This window comes from Helobdella robusta, assembly GCF_000326865.2.
Source record: "Helobdella robusta unplaced genomic scaffold HELROscaffold_1, whole genome shotgun sequence".
NCBI lineage: Eukaryota > Metazoa > Annelida > Clitellata > Rhynchobdellida > Glossiphoniidae > Helobdella > Helobdella robusta.
The window spans coordinates 8,256,946-8,274,749 of NW_008703570.1; the positions used below are offsets into that span (position 1 = coordinate 8,256,946).

A 17,804-nucleotide genomic window follows, 5' to 3' on the forward strand; every position below is an offset into this window, starting at 1 on the left:
TATATGTGATATATCTATCTGAATATCTCTCGCATCGATACAGCACAAATATTTTACATCTGTCCTCGAGAATTTCAACATATTCTTCGCGACGTTGTTTGGAGTTGAAATGATCCTGAAGCTGCTGGCACACGGCGTGTGTGACTACCTGCAAGATGGCTTCAACGCATTTGATGGCTTCATCGTCATTGTCAGGTTTCTCTTTTTATTATTTTTTAATTTTACTTTGAAGTTTTGCACAAACGTATTTTCAAATTTTGTTCAGCCTAATGTGTCAAAATATGGGTAACTTATTAATCTCTAATTTTGAAAATTTGAAAAACTTTTTCTGAAATATTATTTTATTAGCCTATTAAAAACGTTTAAAGAAGTTTTGCATGCAGACAAGGACACAGTTTGTTTGTTAATCCCTCTTTAAGATCGCTTAAAAAAAACATTTGCCATCGTCCGTTGTTTCCGTTCTTTTTAACGAGTTAATTTTATAAGCCATTTCATTGCTTTTATGGCTACTATGTCTTATTGTAGGTGCTATAAAAACTTTCTATTCTAGTTTGTTAGGGCACATTTTTCTAAACAATTGTCTTTTTATTTAAGAATTGACAATTGTTTTAAAAAGCGTGCTAGCTGATTGGCTAGCTGATTAGCTGGCTGATCGGCGGGCTAAATATCGGATGGATGAAATATTTTGTTGGTTGAATGCTTAAAATATTAATTTCATTGTTAATTTTATTCAAAGTTACAAAAAATTATTTTGATTTATCGCTTCTAAATAATTTATTGCCAAATATATATATATATATATAATTTTTTGCTGTATTATAACTAGAATTTATAATACAGTACGAAATGTAGTTGTTATTAAATGTTTATGATTTATTGCTACGTCTCATCATACATAAATCAGTGTGATGGAATTATTTTATCGGACCGAAACTGCGGGCTTGTCAGTTTTGAGGACGTTCAGACTGCTTCGAATACTTAAACTGGTGCGCTTCCTGCCGGCTCTCCGATACCAACTTCTGATTATGTTGAAAACCATGGACAACGTCGCTACTTTCTTTGCTCTACTCTGCCTTTTCATTTTCATTTTCAGGTTTTAAAGATTATTTTGTTACATTTCATCAAAATTAAATTGCTAAATTATTTTTTTATTAATTGGCATTTGATCGTTCAGCATATTAGGTATGAATATTTTTGGATGTAAGTTGTGCTCAGAAAAATCAATACGAATATCGAAACATAGCTGTGGAAGAAAAAATTTTGACAGTCTTCTCTGGGCAGTTGTTACTGTTTTTCAGGTTTTCTTAGTTTTTGCATTAAAATATCTATTAAGGTACTTTTGAAAATTTTTCAAAAAATGCGATTGGTAACTGTCGCATCCAATTAGATTCTAACGCAAGAGGACTGGAACGAAGTGCTGTACACAGGGATGTCGATGACGTCAGCCTGGGCCTCCCTCTACTTCATCGCCCTCATGACGTTTGGCAACTACGTCCTCTTCAATCTCCTGGTGGCCATTTTGGTCGAAGGCTTCTCGGCGGAGGTTATTAAATGTTGTCAAGAGTTGTTCAAAATTGAATATTTTCACATCACTTACTTCCGTTAACCAAAGTAATTATTAAATTTAAAATTTTTGTTGTTGACGAAATTGCAAACGTTTTTAAAAATAAAGTTGATCAGAAGAAATACTTTTAATTACGAGGCTATCTTGGAGGTTGTTCAGAAATTTTTATAATTTCTCCAGGGAGAAGAAAGAATGAAAGAAGATTCGATGATCAAAGCTGCCTTGAAAGATATGAAGAAAAAATCGAAAAAAAAGAGAGAAATTGAAATAGAGAATGCTTTCAATTTGAACGTGGATGATGCAAGCGGCAACAGTGCCAGTGGTAGTGGCGTCCTCAAAGTGGATAACTATCTGCAGGATGACCCGTCAATTGAACTCTCTTCTGGTGTAAAAAGTAGAGGTCCGAATTTATTATTTTACTAATAAAGGTGTTATAAAAAAACTTTCCAAGACTAAACGAATGGACTTGATTACCAAACAGGCTGGGTGCCGATAAACGTGCGACGTCTGCGAACCGCTCCAGCTAATAATTCCAACCAACTTTTCAAACCTCTGGTCGTTGGCACCATCAAACATCTGCCAATTATCACCAGAACTACGCCTACTCCTCTTGCAAGTCCCAAATCTTCGCCAATGCGCAGCTTAGAAACAGAAAATCAAGTTTGTTTTGTTTTAAATGTCGTTAAATGTTCAACTCAAACAAGCAAATGTTTTATTTAAATTGAACAAACGCATCCCATACTGAGTTAATGTTTTATATGTTAAACAAATTTTTATTTATTATAATGGATCCTCAAGGACTTGTTGACTGTTGGTGGTTTTTCTCAGAAAGTTTGCCTAAAAGCTCCTTACGTCGGATCGCCAGCTGAAGTTTCGACAGCATCAATAACATCAACAACCTTAATAACGTCCGCAGCACCGACAACATCAATAATGACATCAACAATATCAACTATGATTCTTCCTGCAATATCTCAATTGTCAATGTTGAGAACATCGACATTATCGCCAATTAAAGTCAACAAAACATTGGTGCCATCAACAACGCCGAAGATAGCACACAAATTGACCAAGTTGACGACATCTTCCCTTCAAATGACAATGTTAACAAAGCCTACAGCGCTGGTAGCATCGTCAACAACAACACCCTTAAAAAGTTTTGTAGCTGACGAAGCGACTCTTATGGCTACTATAAATTCATCGACCACATCTACAACCGCATTACCAACCACATTATCAAAATTGACCGCATCGGATTCGTTAATTGATAGTGTTGGAGCAATCTCGTCAGTGCAAGCCGGTGACCAACAGCAGCAGCCCAACACTAAAATTGCAGCAAATGACTCGTGCATAACCACAAAAACTTATCCCAAACCCATTTTACTGCCACCCAGAAAATCCTGCGCCGTTAACTCCAGCTGGTTTCCTGGTGTCAGACATTACGACGAAGATTTTCTAACCTCTGTCGAGGGTGGCAAGTTGATGCACAAGACTCTTCAAATTACTAACAACATTCTCTGTGATTCTAAAAACAAATTTTTGAAGAAAGAAAGTATTTCATTTGCAGCAGCAAAAAAGTAATTTTATAAAATTGAAAAATCGTTTTTAATATATTAAAGGTTTTTATTTTTATTTCAGAGATGTTACTTTATCGGGAACAATAATTGGAGCTCGAGTGCACTTTACGCCACAAAATCTTCAAACGAAGTTACAAAACAACCAACAACTGCAACAAATTCTACTGCAACAAATACAAATTATTGCACCACGAAAGAATGAAATCAAACAGCGAGATCAAAACTTGGAACAGACATCTTCTTTGAAATCGCTGCAACATAATGGCATTGAAAATCTATCGCAGATCAAAACTCATTTGCAGGATTATCAGAATGCACCCCAACCACCAAATAACAACACACAACAGCTTCAACAACAATATCAACAAATCAAACTGCTTCTTCCACAGCAAAAACAGCAACAACCACATCAACAATTTTCTAAAATATGTCAACAATCACAACAGCAGCAATTCAAACAACAATCTTTTAATGAGTCACAACTGTCACAACACTCGCAACAACAACAATCAGAACAACAGTCTCAACAACAACAACAACAAATAAATCAACAAACACTGCAACAATCCAAACAACAAATGCAGCAGCAAGCACAAACACAACGACATCATCCACAATATTCAAATATTCGACGTAGCTCTCAGATATACAACAACGAGAAACTCTACCAACAACTGCCTACAGACGCCGACGACATTTGCCTAGCCTCGCAACAACACCGCGTGCGGAAACCACAGGCCAATCAATTTTACGCCCATGAGAATCGAAGACACACGTATGCTTTCGACGAGCACAGGCCGTTGATGACACATCACGGACTTAACCAAATCAACGGTTCATTTGATTTTGCTTTTTTTTAAATAATTTAGTATCAACAACTGTTTTCAACTTGATTTAATCGATGAATGTAGATTAATTTTTGATGATAAAAACACACCATGACATCAAAGTTATTTTCAATTTTCAAGATTTTGACAGAATGCATTCACCCAAGAGAGCTTCCTCGCTGCGAGACGAGTACTTACATTGGGACCAACTGTCCTCTCGTAAGAACAGCTGGTCTGCCATTGAAGATTGGTACAGCGGCTCCATTTCCAATGCTAGCAACAATCTCTGGAGCTTTGATCTGGTCTCTTGTCTTTGGCATTCTGTCAACATATTTTGTTTTCGCAACGTATAACATTTTGAAATAATAAGTCAAATAATGTATGACATGAATAAATTTGTTGACATTCATTTTATTTATAATTCGTAAGTATTTTAAAATTTGATGGTTGACATGTGAAGCCATAAAACATTGCTCTTGCTGGCACAACACATATTATTTTTATTATTTGTTATTAATAATCAGTGAGTTCAACTTAAAAACCATTTAAGGCATTCAACATAAAGGCATTAAATCAAATTGTTTAAATTAACGGTAATAAAAATATAGTGAATCAAATGTTCAATCAACAAAAACTGTTGACAGGACTGCATCAAACGGATGCTGCCAACGCCGCGTGGCTGCTTCGTCACGAGATCTGAGTACGCTTTCTATCTCTTACCGCCATCTAACAAGTGATTTCTATTTATTACATTGGCCACTTCACAGCTTTAACCAACGTTAAACGTGGAGAATGTGTGACTATGCTAAAATTTGATTGAAGTATTTATATTTCAATAATTTTAATGACCACACATTTCAATAACCCAAAAATATATGGACAAAAAGTTGAAAAAAAGTTGGAAGCTATTGAGCAGTTTCATAAATTATCAGTATTTGAAAATAATTTAATATGACTTATTTAACGAACGACTTAATGTTCAACTATAAGGTTCCGACAGTTTTGCTTGTGGTTCATATCCCAACAATGGTTTGATTACTGCATCCTGTTATGCATTGCATTCAACTGCATCACACTGGCCATGGAGAGACCGGACATTCCACCAGACTCCATAGTATTTTTATGATTTATTTTTTCAGATTTTGTCAAACAGATTAACCAAAATGAAAACTTACTAATTCATCTTATTTATTTTTCATCCATTCAGGAACGACTTTTCTTGACTACCTCAAATTATGTTTTCACAGTAATTTTTGCGTTTGAAATGCTTGTAAAGGTGAATTTTGTGATTATTTTAATAAATTTTTGTAAACAAAAAATTTTTTACGAAGCATGAACTTTTTAAAGTGAACGAGAAATAATAATATAAAAATTATACATAATATGAATTACATTTACGTGAAGTTGTTCAATAAAAATTCAGGTAAGTGCGAAGGGAATGCTCTTCCATGAGCACGCATATCTGAAAAGTGGTTGGAATATAATGGATGGCTCACTGGTTTTTATATCGCTGGTTGATATCGTCGTTTCCCTAATAGCTTCAACTTCTACACGAATATTTGGCATTCTGAGAGTTTTCCGACTACTGCGAGCGCTGAAACCACTAAGGTACATCATTTTACCACAAAATCAAAAGTATTATATAATATTTAACTTATTTAATAGTATTTAATAATGTTTGATAACATTTTTGTTTAAAAACGTTTGTTAGCGTTATAAAAGATGAAATTATTAGTTATATTAAATTGATTTCACGTTCGTTTTTAAGAGTGATAAGTCGTGCCCCAGGATTGAAGCTTGTGGTCTCAACACTCCTCTCTTCTTTGAGACCAATTGGAAATATCGTCTTAATCTGCTGCACGTTTTTTATCATATTTGGCATATTGGGTGTTCAAGTTAGTAGTATTTTGAAATTTGTCACTTCTTCTATTCTTAATGTGTAAATAAATAATTTGTTTCTTAATGTGTAATAAAACAATTCGTGTATGGGCTGCCAGTTTATGAATTAATATTTCTTCGCTAATGTTTCAAATCACTACTCAGTACTCAGATATTTTGCAGAATGTTTTTTTATTGGGTTTAATGGACAACGTTTACATTTTGCCATTTTGCTACCTAAACTCATTGTTACATGTAGGTAGTATAGAATTCGTTAATCAGAAATATGCTTCCTGGTTTGCTTCGTTTACGATGAATAATAAGTTTTTTCATTTATAAAAATGACCCAAACATGAAGTTTTATTGAATCTTAAAACATTTTTCAGTTCAAAATAAAGTAGCGTTTTTAAGAGTATAAGTTGAAAATTGAACGATTTGTATACAATTCAATCGACTGACCAGCTGTTTAAAGGTACATTTTACTACTGCGATGGTCCGAATGTGAGTTCAGTGAAGAACAAAACCGACTGTACGAACATGGGTCCTCCCTACAGGTGGATCAACAGGAAATATAACTTTGATAATCTTGGACAGGTTCGCCATGTCATGTTCTGTCAGTTAATTAAATTATTTGTATTAAACTGTTGTTTGAGAAAAATTGTAACAAATTAAAATAAATTAAAAATTTTTTTTGAGTAAATTTAATTAATTAAAAAAAATTCGTTGCTTTGAAAGTTGACTAACAACTTTTAATATGAACTCTGAAGGCACTCATGTCGTTGTTCGTGCTGGCTTCGAGGGACGGGTGGGTGAACATCATGTACACGGGGCTCGATGCCGTCGGGGTCGATCAGCAGGTTCACTCTAATTACCGTCTGCTCGTTTTTTTCTGTCAAATGTTCATTGTTAATTAGCACGAAAGTTGAATATTTTTATTGAAGGTTTCAGCGATGTTTTAAACTTGATGTCCAATTCGGATGTTTAACTACTTTTGCTAATATTACGTTGAATGCGATTGTTGTTCTGAAAAGTTGCACCAAACATCTTCGCGTAAATCTTCCATTACTTGTACAGCCTCAAGTCAATTACAACGAATGGCGCCTCTTGTACTTCATCTCGTTCCTTCTGCTGGTCGGATTTTTTGTGTTGAACATGTTTGTTGGAGTTGTGGTTGAAAATTTCCACAAGTGCCGAGAAACTCAAGAAAAGGAAGAAAAGTCAAGGAGGGCTGATTTGTACACGCTGAAAATGATTAAAAAACGAAAACGTGAGACAAAAATATTATTTGATTCAAGCGTTAAAGCATTATTATGAAAGTTTCAATTAAAAATGTTAAAGGACTGAAAGAGCCAGCTTACTGGTGTAGATATTCAAAGTCTCGCATGATGCTGCACGCTTTCATCAACAGCAAGTACTTCGACCTGGTCAGTGCCGGTGTCATCGGCCTCAACGTTATCATGATGGCGCTAGAATACTACCTCATGCCCGATGTAAGCATCTTCTCTCAATTTGTGTTTAATGGCTATTTGCCATCGAAATTTGTCATTATTTGAAAAATTTTAAAAACTTGTTTTTGATAAGAAAAATTAATTTAATTCAAACATTTTTACATAAATTATCAAACGAAAATTTGTTTGGGCTCTCCCAACACCCCCCAGCCCTAATTGACCATGCCGCCCGGGACACAACCTTCTAATGTTGTTTCTGATACATGAGATCGGAGAACAATTTAAACTACAGATGTTAAAACTTTATTTTCGTTCATTTAAACAGGAATTGACATTAATTCTGAAATGCTTCAACTACTTCTTCACATCTGTATTCATGATAGAAGCGCTGGCCAAACTGATCAGTCTCGGAGGTGTCAGATACTTGAAGGATAGGTTGCTATTATTATTTGCGATATTGTTGGTTAAGGTCATTCAATAATTTTTTATCTATATTCTTGGGTTTGTATTTAATTGTTTGTGGGTTTGAGTTAAAGATGTTTTACTTTTTTAATAAAATATAATTCAAAAACATTTTTAGATGGAACCAACTGGATGTTGTCATCGTCATTTTGTCAGTTGCCGGAATTATTTTGGATGAGGTCGAGTTCGAATTTTTCAAATTCAATCCAACAATAATGAGAGTAATCAGAGTCCTAAGAATTGCGAGAGGTGAATGTTTTAAATTTATTTCTTCATATCCATTCTCAAATAATTCATTTGCTAAAATATTCCTCAAGTTCTGAAATTGTTAAAAATGGCAAAAGCCGTTCGAGCATTATTGGACACCGTCATGCAAGCTTTACCAGAAGTTGGAAATCTTGGGCTCCTTTTCTTTCTTCTTTTTTTCATCTTTGCCGCTCTTGGAGTAGAACTCTTCGGAAGAGTTGGTTAGTGGAGAATAGTGAAAGATATTTTTTTTAAATTTAATTAAAAACTTTAACTAAGTGATGAAAATTGTCTAAACAGAATGTTCGGTAGCGCACCCATGCGAAGGTCTTAACAAGCACGCTCATTTTAGAAACTTCGGAATGGCTTTTTTGACATTGTTCAGAGTAGCTACTGGAGATAATTGGAATGGAATCATGAAAGTGAGAATTCTCTGCCGAATGAAACTTTCAAATAAATTTAAAAAACAATATAAATTTTAAAACCTTGATTTAAAATACTTATTTTAAATATATAATATAGATAAAATAAAATAAAAATATCGTAGGACGCGTTGAAAGATGATTGTGACGGCGGCTACGATTGCGTGCAGAACTGCTGCGTGTCCAACGTCATCGCGCCAATGTTCTTCGTCATATTCGTCCTTATGGCTCAATTTGTGCTGGTCAACGTGGTGGTTGCTGTCCTCATGAAGCATTTGGAGGTTGTCGTTGAAATTCTGGAGAGTTTTCCTAATTTTTAGCATCACATTCTGAAAAACAATCTTGCCACTCTTGTTGTAGTTGAACAGAATAAATGCTTCTCGTAATTCTGAAATTTTTTCATTAGATAGTTTCACTATTATTTAAATGTTGAACTTCCTCGTAGCAGCAGACGGAACGAACTTAGCTTGACTCAGGTGACCAGCCCAAATCAAAATTTTGTCGTCAACATTGCAAGTACATCAACCAGTCAATAAATCAGCTCTCGCCAATAAAAGCTTTTCATATTGGTCACCATCAATATGGAACAATTTGCCACTCATCCTCCGTAAAATCATCGATAGAAATGTTTGAGAAGCGATCGAAGCAGCATCTGTTCGAACAGGCCTTTGAGTGCCTCTGAAGCTATGCATAGGGCGCTGCGAAAATGACAAATGACAATATTATTATTTTAAAATTATAAATAATGTGTTGAACATTTGAATTGATGTGAATCTGCAACAAATTAATGTAGGAATCGCATAAGCACTTGGACGACGATGATGTTGATGAGGACGACGAAGATGATGCCGATGATGATGAGGAGGAGGATGACGATGACAACCAGCGACAAAATATTTCAAGTAGATCCCAACTGAAAAAAGTACTTTGAAAGTTGTTTGTTCTTCTATTAATATATTAACACGATTGGATCTTCACTTTTTAAAACAACGCTCAAAAAGTCAATTAAAATCGATCAGTTTGTTTTAACCTAAAAAATTAATTGTTTGTGATATTTACTGGAATGTGCAGATGAGCTATACTCCGGTTTTGGAGCGCCTTGAAGAAAGTCAACCGCCTTCACAACGATCAGTCGAGATGGAAGATAAGAACGTGAGCAACATCAACAACGTCGTCGTCGTTGCAGACATTGAAAGACATCCTCGTGAATATGAACAACCGAATGAACATCAACAACAACATGAGCCACAGCCACATAAACCACAACAACAACACGAACAACAATATGAACAGCAATCACGTGAACAAAAATCATATGAACAACAACAACACAAACAACAATATGAACAACAATCGCCTGAACAACAACAACATGAACAACAATCGCCTGAGCAACAATCGCGTGAACAACAATCACATGAACAACAACAACATGAACAACAATATGAACAACAACCACATGAACAACAGCATAAGCAACAACAATTAAATTCGCAACAGCAACGTGAACAACAATATGAACAAGAACAACAATTACACAAACAACAACATAAACAACAGCTGGAACAACAACATGAACATGAACAACAACATGAACCACAACACGATCAACAACAACAAAATTGTCAACAACAGTATAAACAACATGAACAAACCCGACAACAACAACAACAACAACAGCATGATGACCAACAACAACATGAACAACAACATCAAGATCAATAACAACATGCCAAACAACCCCTACAAAAATCATGAAATATTTGAATTTTTCAATATTTTTTTGTACGTGTGTTGGTGTGATAAATCTTAAAACCTCATATGAATTCATGTATTTGTATGTTTGCCTAATTCTATTTTTTGAACTAACGTGAAATGTTTTTAAAAGAATGAAAACCACCGGCATAATGACATATCATGTGTAATAAAATTAAACATATCGTCCGATTAATGTCATTCAATAAATTTATTAATTTGTGAACGTGTGCACCAAACTAGAGAGTTTGTATTCATAATTTTCATTAAAAATTCTAAGTGGTTTTCTTCAAATAATCTGTTTGTTCGATAAACTTTTTAAATGAATCATTTATGAATAAAGAATTATAGTTCAAATTGGTATGTTAATTTGCCATGAAAAACGCAATTTACGGTGTTTTTAATATTTTATAAATGATGCTTATATTGTAATTAATGCATTTTGTGTGTCATACATGCATAAGTTAGTAGCTGATAATGTTGCATAGGCCGTTGACATGTTGTCTATAGACATGTTTGTTTGTTGTGTTGTGATGCTCTGCTTGTAGGACAATTATTGCTGTTCATTCTATTCATTTTTATTACAATTCATGCTCCGCCAGTTTATAACGTTATTTGATATTTCATATTAATATAAAATTAATTTTTAGCGGGGAGACATAAAAGGCAAATGTATGTAGATCGAAATAAAATTGTGTGAGACAACATTTTTTCCTCATGGTTCATGCTCATCAAACTAGGCAGCTCGACATTTCTGGTCTGTTAACAGATTAATGTGGTTTATTAGCAAATTCTTCGTTTAAGCTGGTTTTGTTAATAGTAACTCTATTAAGATAATTGGTTCTTAATCTTTCAACGTTTTAGCACTTCCTGTCAGTAAAATAATCTATCTTGATACGTAAAAACAGTGCCCAAAAGCATGCACACATGATACAACGAAGCAGATACAAACCAAAGCACATACGCCATGTGATCGCTTCTGTGGATGGCGTTCACTTTTTATCGGTTTTAAACGGTATAAATAGTCATCATTTGCCCCCTGTCAAAGTTGTTCCTATTGTTCAGGTTCCTAATAATTTCTTTTTTGTTTTGACGGATAAATTACCTCCAACCAATTTTATCACTTATCTAGATTTCATTTAACAGTGCAAACATTCCTGGTGCAATAGTTATTCTTCTGTCAATTTCTTTGAATCAATCGTTGTCGTGGGTTTTAAGACTGCTTGGGTAAAAAAATTACATATGAATGTGTATGTATTACGTAATACGTTTATTGAATTTCTATATATAGTTTAGATTTATATGTATGTGTATGTATATGTATATATATATATATATATATATATATATATGTATGTGTGTCTATATGTGCGTGTGTGTAGATTTATTTATTAATACGAATTACGAGATGTTTATTAAGCGATATATATATATATATATATATATATATATATATATATATGTATATATATATAATCATTTGTTCATAAGTTCATTTGTTCATCATTTAAAGTCATATATTTATATTTAGGTATGATTACTTTAATTTGAAGTTAACTTTTATATTTTCACTCGTTTTTTACATTCCTTTTTTTCATTATTTATTAATTACATTTTTATCAATTTGTAAATCTGTTGTTTTATTGAACAAAATATCTATATATGTGTATGTGTAAATAAATTTAGTTATTTTTTACAGTAATTTATTTATGAATTGTATGCACTTAATATTGTACAGTTTTTATCGCTTTCTTTATGCGTATGATTACCGATTTGTGGATCAGTTACTAACGCAGCGAAATCCGTCACAAAAAACCTACGCCTGTCAGCGGTGATGGTTCTTGCGATGGTAACGTTACCTAATTTGTTTCTGGTAACTTAATTGGCCGTTTGTTTCATTTAGAAGCTTCGATGTTAAAAATTATGTAAAGTATTTCAACTTTCCTTAGATTTTTGTTTTATGCAACTTGCTCTTGAAACTTTCTAATACAAATTTATTTTATTGTTCTAACTTTTGAAAGTACATATTGTCGTGATGTTGAAAATAGTCTCCTTTCTCAATATAATTACGGAAAGTAATAAAGAACGGGACTCAGATTGAGACCACAATAACGAAGGCAGATTTACATGTCAATCAATTACAAACTTGAATCACTTGAAACCAGTTTAGGTGTGAAAAATATAACGTCATGTAAAATAATTCATGACCAGTCATAAATTAAAAATTTTGTTCGTGGCGCCGTTGGATGGCATATACGGTGTAAGTTATAATATTATATATATATATATATATATATATATATATATATATATATATATATATATATATATACGCACTCCAGTTTAATTTTTATTTGCATGCCACACAATTAAACTAGCAAAGTATAGTCTACACTACATTCTCATGTTTCCGGTTCATGTGCATGGTTGTTTGTGATCGTGTTTTTGGATAATGGAAGAATGTTTTTGAAAGTTTTATGAATAATATTATGTTATGCATTTCACGATTATGCAATTTTTATTTTCTAGATTAAGTTCCAAACGTTATTCCAAATTTTACACATTTGTTTTCGTTGAAAGTTTTTTTTTACTTTTACACATTTGTGTAGGGCGGTGCTGGTTGTTCTGCTCGAATCTCGACCATCAATTTATCATTTAGTACTGTTTTGTTATGACTTCAATTCAATAGTCTTTTTTTGTTGAATAGATTACATTGGTGACCATGAATGTACTCTTCTTTCATTTATGAAATCAAAACACTAAACCTAGTTAATTATTCAGCAATATCAAATTTTCGTTTAACGGTCAACAATTTAGTGAAAGAATTTTGACAAAATCGGAGAAGGCTTGCTTGCATGCTCTGGAATTGGTTTCCACGTGCGTTGTTATTCTGTTGATGATTCGTAATTATTGTTGTTTCTCGTGCTTCAAACAAGTACACTACATTATGTTTGAAGTGAAGTTCTAGAAATCTGATAGTAAAATTTGATTTTTCAATGTTTAAACTGATATCACTGGCATTATTTAACGGTGTTAATTTTCAAATACATATTTTTTATTTGTGCTTAATGAATCAGATTTTTGGATTTATTGAGATTATGTGTTTAGGATTATTAATTCGGTAGTCACATTTCAAAGTTAAAATTCAGAACAATAAATTTTATCACAAAACAAACTACAAAATATTTTTTAAATGAAATTATCTTTTTACATTGTCGATTCATTTCAATCTATAATGAATTCAAACTCAATTGCAATTGGTCAGACGTGTTTCAAACAGAAACTTGATTGGCTAAATAAGTAGACATTACAACCAATAACGATTGAAAAGTAAAGTTTTTAATGAAAATACGTAACAGCAATGCAATAATTTTGTGCTTTTGACCATAAAGATGTTCATCAATAACAATGAATGTCATTAACATTGAAATTATGTCATTAACAAATGGATTTATAGTTTAAATAAACAATTTTAATATTGAAATTAAAATGAATTAAATAAATAATTTATATATTTTTTTAAAGAAATTTATGTAAATTCAACCTAATCTTTCAAATATGGGAATGTTGTGGTCGTGCTTACCAGCTCAAAAGTACATTGACATGCTGCTTGTCCTTAATTCACGCAATTAACTATCTAAATAAAATATATACATTTATAATTTGATGTTGATATAATATTAAATTATATTTAAAATAGAAAAAATAATTACTGAATAATAAGTGGCATATATATGGGTATATGTATGTGTGTGTTTGTGTATACATATATATTATATGTATATATGTGTGTATGTCTATATAATATTTATATAAGCAGTAAGTAAATAATGGTAATGTAAATTATACACGGAGCAGCGTGTTAATATGGCAGGGGCTACCGTGACTAAGTGGTTGATTTTCAATGTAACAGGAATTAAGCCTCCGTATATAACTTATACCAGTTTAAATATGTATGCGTGTGTATGCGCGTGCGTGTGTTTGTATACATACACACACACACACACACACACACACACACACACACACACATATATATATATATATATATATATATATATATATATATATATATATACATATTGTGTATATATACAAACATATATACAAACACACTCCCACATCCTAGTTTTGTATGTATACATGTTTCCTCTTATTCAAGTCATGGTTAGGATAAAAAACAAAGTAATTTTGAAGTCAATAAAGACGATTCAGAGATTTCAAAACGCGTTCCAAATTTAAAATTAACTACTTTAAATTAACCGGAAACAATATTATTTAAATGAACTGAATAGGAAATTATACCATGATTATATCTAATTTTAAAATTTGTCTGAAACAACTAAATCGAAATTCAAATTTTTTTTCAAATTTGTTAACAAATCGATGACATAAAATCATATATCTATCTGCCGAAACATGTTGCGTGTATCTACTTTGGTATACATTTCAAATGGGTATCAAGAATTTGATATACACCGCTTTCGTTTCTGTGCGTTTGTGAGTGTGGGACAGGCAGGCAGGCAGACAAGTGGATCACGTTTCATCGTTTGACACCTTGCGGAAAAGTTGCAACTGCAATCAAATCAAACAACTATTTTGCATTCTTCCTCACTAACTCTTGTATAATGTCGTCTCCACTCATTGACATTCTACACAACTGTAAAGAGAAAAACATTTATGTAACAGTTATATAAGAATTATCATATTTTACTGTTGCTGGGTGCTGTATCAATTTAAAATCTATATTTACATGGGATTTTCCAGTTTAATTTTAACTCTAACAAAAATGTCCACTTGTGATATGAGAGGGTGATAGACCCAGAGCTCTCCCTTGTTCCTTGCTTACTCCACAGCTTCTACAATATTTTTATACCTATATATAATTTGAACAGAATCATATTCATTATCATCATATTCTTAGTCATTATCATATTTATCATCGATATCAAATTTATCGTCATTATCACAAACATCATTGCGTGCATCCTTATTGATACGCCATAATGATTAGTCTCAAACAACTCATATTAATTAATATTCATTAGTTCAGTTGTTCGGATGACCCTGCGACTAATCTACCTACATATGTAATGCTAATGTTGTATATGTGTTTGTTTGCGTGTGTGTGTCTATGTGTGGATTCGTGTGTGTGTGTCTATGTGTGGATTTGTGTGTGTGTTTTGTTAAGATATGTATGTTCTTGTATATTATTCTTATTTGTGTAATTTCAACGTGGTGGTTTTGTGAAAAAAAAAACTTTTCACAACTTAATTGGCGAATGCATTTATTAATTTGAGTAATAATGAAACACACAGTAACTGTTTAAATTTTATGAATTGGTCGCATATAAATTAAATTTAGCAACTACATACTTTCGTTAATTTCCGTCAATTTTCACAATCGATTTCTATAAATAAAATTAATTATACAGTATTTTAAAATCATAAAAATTAAAGCTGTTCTCAATTTTTAGCATGAAAACAAAGTATAAAAATAATTAATTCATTTAAATAGGAATATGCCCCATTGATCTGAAATGAAACTCCGTCTATTCAATCATTTCTGCAGAACTCTTCATAATCGAGTAAGTACCTACTGGCAACAAACCTACTGATAGATTAAACTTAACTTAATTATTGTTGTAATTCAACATCATATTTTCATTCAATCTATACTTCTCTTTTAGATAAGTGTGAAGATATATACATATACATATCTACACACACACACACACACAAACACACACACACACATATATATATATATATATATATATATATATATATATATATATATATATATATATATATATACATATATATATATATATATATAAACATACATACATGCTTTAATTTATATAACGTGGTAACTTAGTAATAGGTAATTATAAGAAGCGCAAAGAATATCCTCTACATGAAGTTAATGTTTGTGGTCGAACAGCTGAACAGACGAATTTATTTTCTTAACCTGACCATCTGCCCAGTAAGCAGTATTGATTTAAATATAAACAACATTGATTGAGATTGTGAGACTGATTGATTGTTAGGACTTGATTCTCAATTAAATGTTCGTGAAATATTAAACATGGATTACTTCTTTCCTTGTGCCTTTGAAGACTCGATGACCGACGACAACCAGCAAACATCCATCTCCAGTCACGAACCAAGGTTCCATTTAACTCCTCTGCAGTATTATAACAAGTAAAATTTTAATTCAATTTCCTTAAATATTTAAATCTTCTATCGTCAGACGCAACCTAGCATTTCAAATAGTCCTTAAACAAACTTCCTAACTAATTCTAATTCTAGTACTTAATAATTTTATAAATAAATTAATGGGATAAAAGTTATTTAATAGGGACCTAAATGGAAATATTGAAAATTTTTTAAATAAATAGATATATTAATAATATCTCATATGATTTAATTGTTACGACGATGGTGAAACTCTGTTACATGTAGGATCTTGAACTCATAAGCATGCAAAAACAGCTATCAGAAGTCTAATAGTGGCAAAACAAACAGAATCTTATGCGTCTATCAACGCGTTTAAACTTTTACGAATGGAAAACATGGCTGACAGTGGATTCAAACCAGGCCTTTGGCATTCGGGTCACAGTCACAATGTGCGAATCATTGTCATTTTGATAGCAACATTTTGTTTCTGTTGAAAATTTATTAGAAGTGTGTATGAAATGAAACCTTCAATGCATTGAACTTGTGTGCGGTGCTTTTTAAAAGTCTTGACTAATCATCTAAAAATACCCAAGATGTTATGCTCCATGATCCATTGGTTTTAAAACATTAATCAAACAAAATATTTTTTTTCAAATTGAAATAAATTGTAAAATGACGTTAATTGTTATTGAGTTGAATGTTCGTTTGAATGCAGTTACCCGCATTACAGTACCGCCATCCAGCATACCTTGTGGGACGAACCAGCCCCTCACCAATACACCATCAATACAAATTCAAATTACAATGCGTTTCTGCCTGGCCGATCTAACTTAGGTGCATCATTAGCCAACCAAGGTATAAAATGAAATAACATTTTTTCAACTTTTTGTGCAACGTTTTACGATACCATAGTTTCTATCATTTTTAATTTGGATGAAACTTATTAATTTCATAGTTGTTTTAACAACCTTGTTTAACTAACTTGATAGTTTTTATTTAGTCTGTTTTCATCATTATTGTGTTTGGACCTTGATGACTTTGCTGTTGAAATTTTTCTTTTTACTTGACACTGCACGGAGTTGATTGTTACTAAATGTTTCAAATTTTCTTCAATCTTTCATGCGTTTTATTCTGTGCTGTGACACGGTGGCCTATACAAATTCTGTTCTTATTTGATCTCCGAACAGAAGATATTGAAATTGTTCGTTTGAAATAAATAAATAATCTAGTTAAAGAGATGGAAATTAAATTTAATTTTTTGGACATTTTTATCTTCCAGACTGTCCCGAACAGCGCAGAAAGTCGTCAGCCAACAATGTGAACATCAAAAGTTCGCCGAATTCGTACCAATCGTCTCCATCTTCTTGTTCGTCATCTTCCTCTTCCGTCTCATCGACGTCATCAACCTGCCAATCATCATCCACGCGTAAAAGTGAATCGAGA

At 32.5% G+C, this 17,804-nt stretch overlaps 1 protein-coding gene across 1 annotated transcript in view; it reads left to right on the forward strand.

Moving 5' to 3' along the window:
* Positions 1 to 8,705, forward strand: part of HELRODRAFT_148954 (hypothetical protein) — a gene marked incomplete at both ends in the record, with an annotated part of 66,048 nt that extends 57,343 nt beyond the window's left edge. Inside the window, 20 exons of the mRNA XM_009011150.1 lie at positions 44 to 195; positions 905 to 1,093; positions 1,175 to 1,298; positions 1,388 to 1,543; positions 1,745 to 1,949; positions 3,235 to 3,625; positions 4,663 to 4,701; positions 4,959 to 5,082; positions 5,176 to 5,244; positions 5,392 to 5,576; positions 5,737 to 5,863; positions 6,309 to 6,440; positions 6,614 to 6,703; positions 6,921 to 7,142; positions 7,196 to 7,336; positions 7,620 to 7,729; positions 7,875 to 8,005; positions 8,074 to 8,223; positions 8,303 to 8,424; positions 8,550 to 8,705. Of these exons, the coding sequence (XP_009009398.1) occupies positions 44 to 195; positions 905 to 1,093; positions 1,175 to 1,298; positions 1,388 to 1,543; positions 1,745 to 1,949; positions 3,235 to 3,625; positions 4,663 to 4,701; positions 4,959 to 5,082; positions 5,176 to 5,244; positions 5,392 to 5,576; positions 5,737 to 5,863; positions 6,309 to 6,440; positions 6,614 to 6,703; positions 6,921 to 7,142; positions 7,196 to 7,336; positions 7,620 to 7,729; positions 7,875 to 8,005; positions 8,074 to 8,223; positions 8,303 to 8,424; positions 8,550 to 8,705 (3,015 nt within the window). The remainder of the gene's footprint in view (positions 1 to 43; positions 196 to 904; positions 1,094 to 1,174; positions 1,299 to 1,387; positions 1,544 to 1,744; positions 1,950 to 3,234; positions 3,626 to 4,662; positions 4,702 to 4,958; positions 5,083 to 5,175; positions 5,245 to 5,391; positions 5,577 to 5,736; positions 5,864 to 6,308; positions 6,441 to 6,613; positions 6,704 to 6,920; positions 7,143 to 7,195; positions 7,337 to 7,619; positions 7,730 to 7,874; positions 8,006 to 8,073; positions 8,224 to 8,302; positions 8,425 to 8,549) is intronic.
* Positions 8,706 to 17,804: the final 9,099 nt, after the last annotated feature.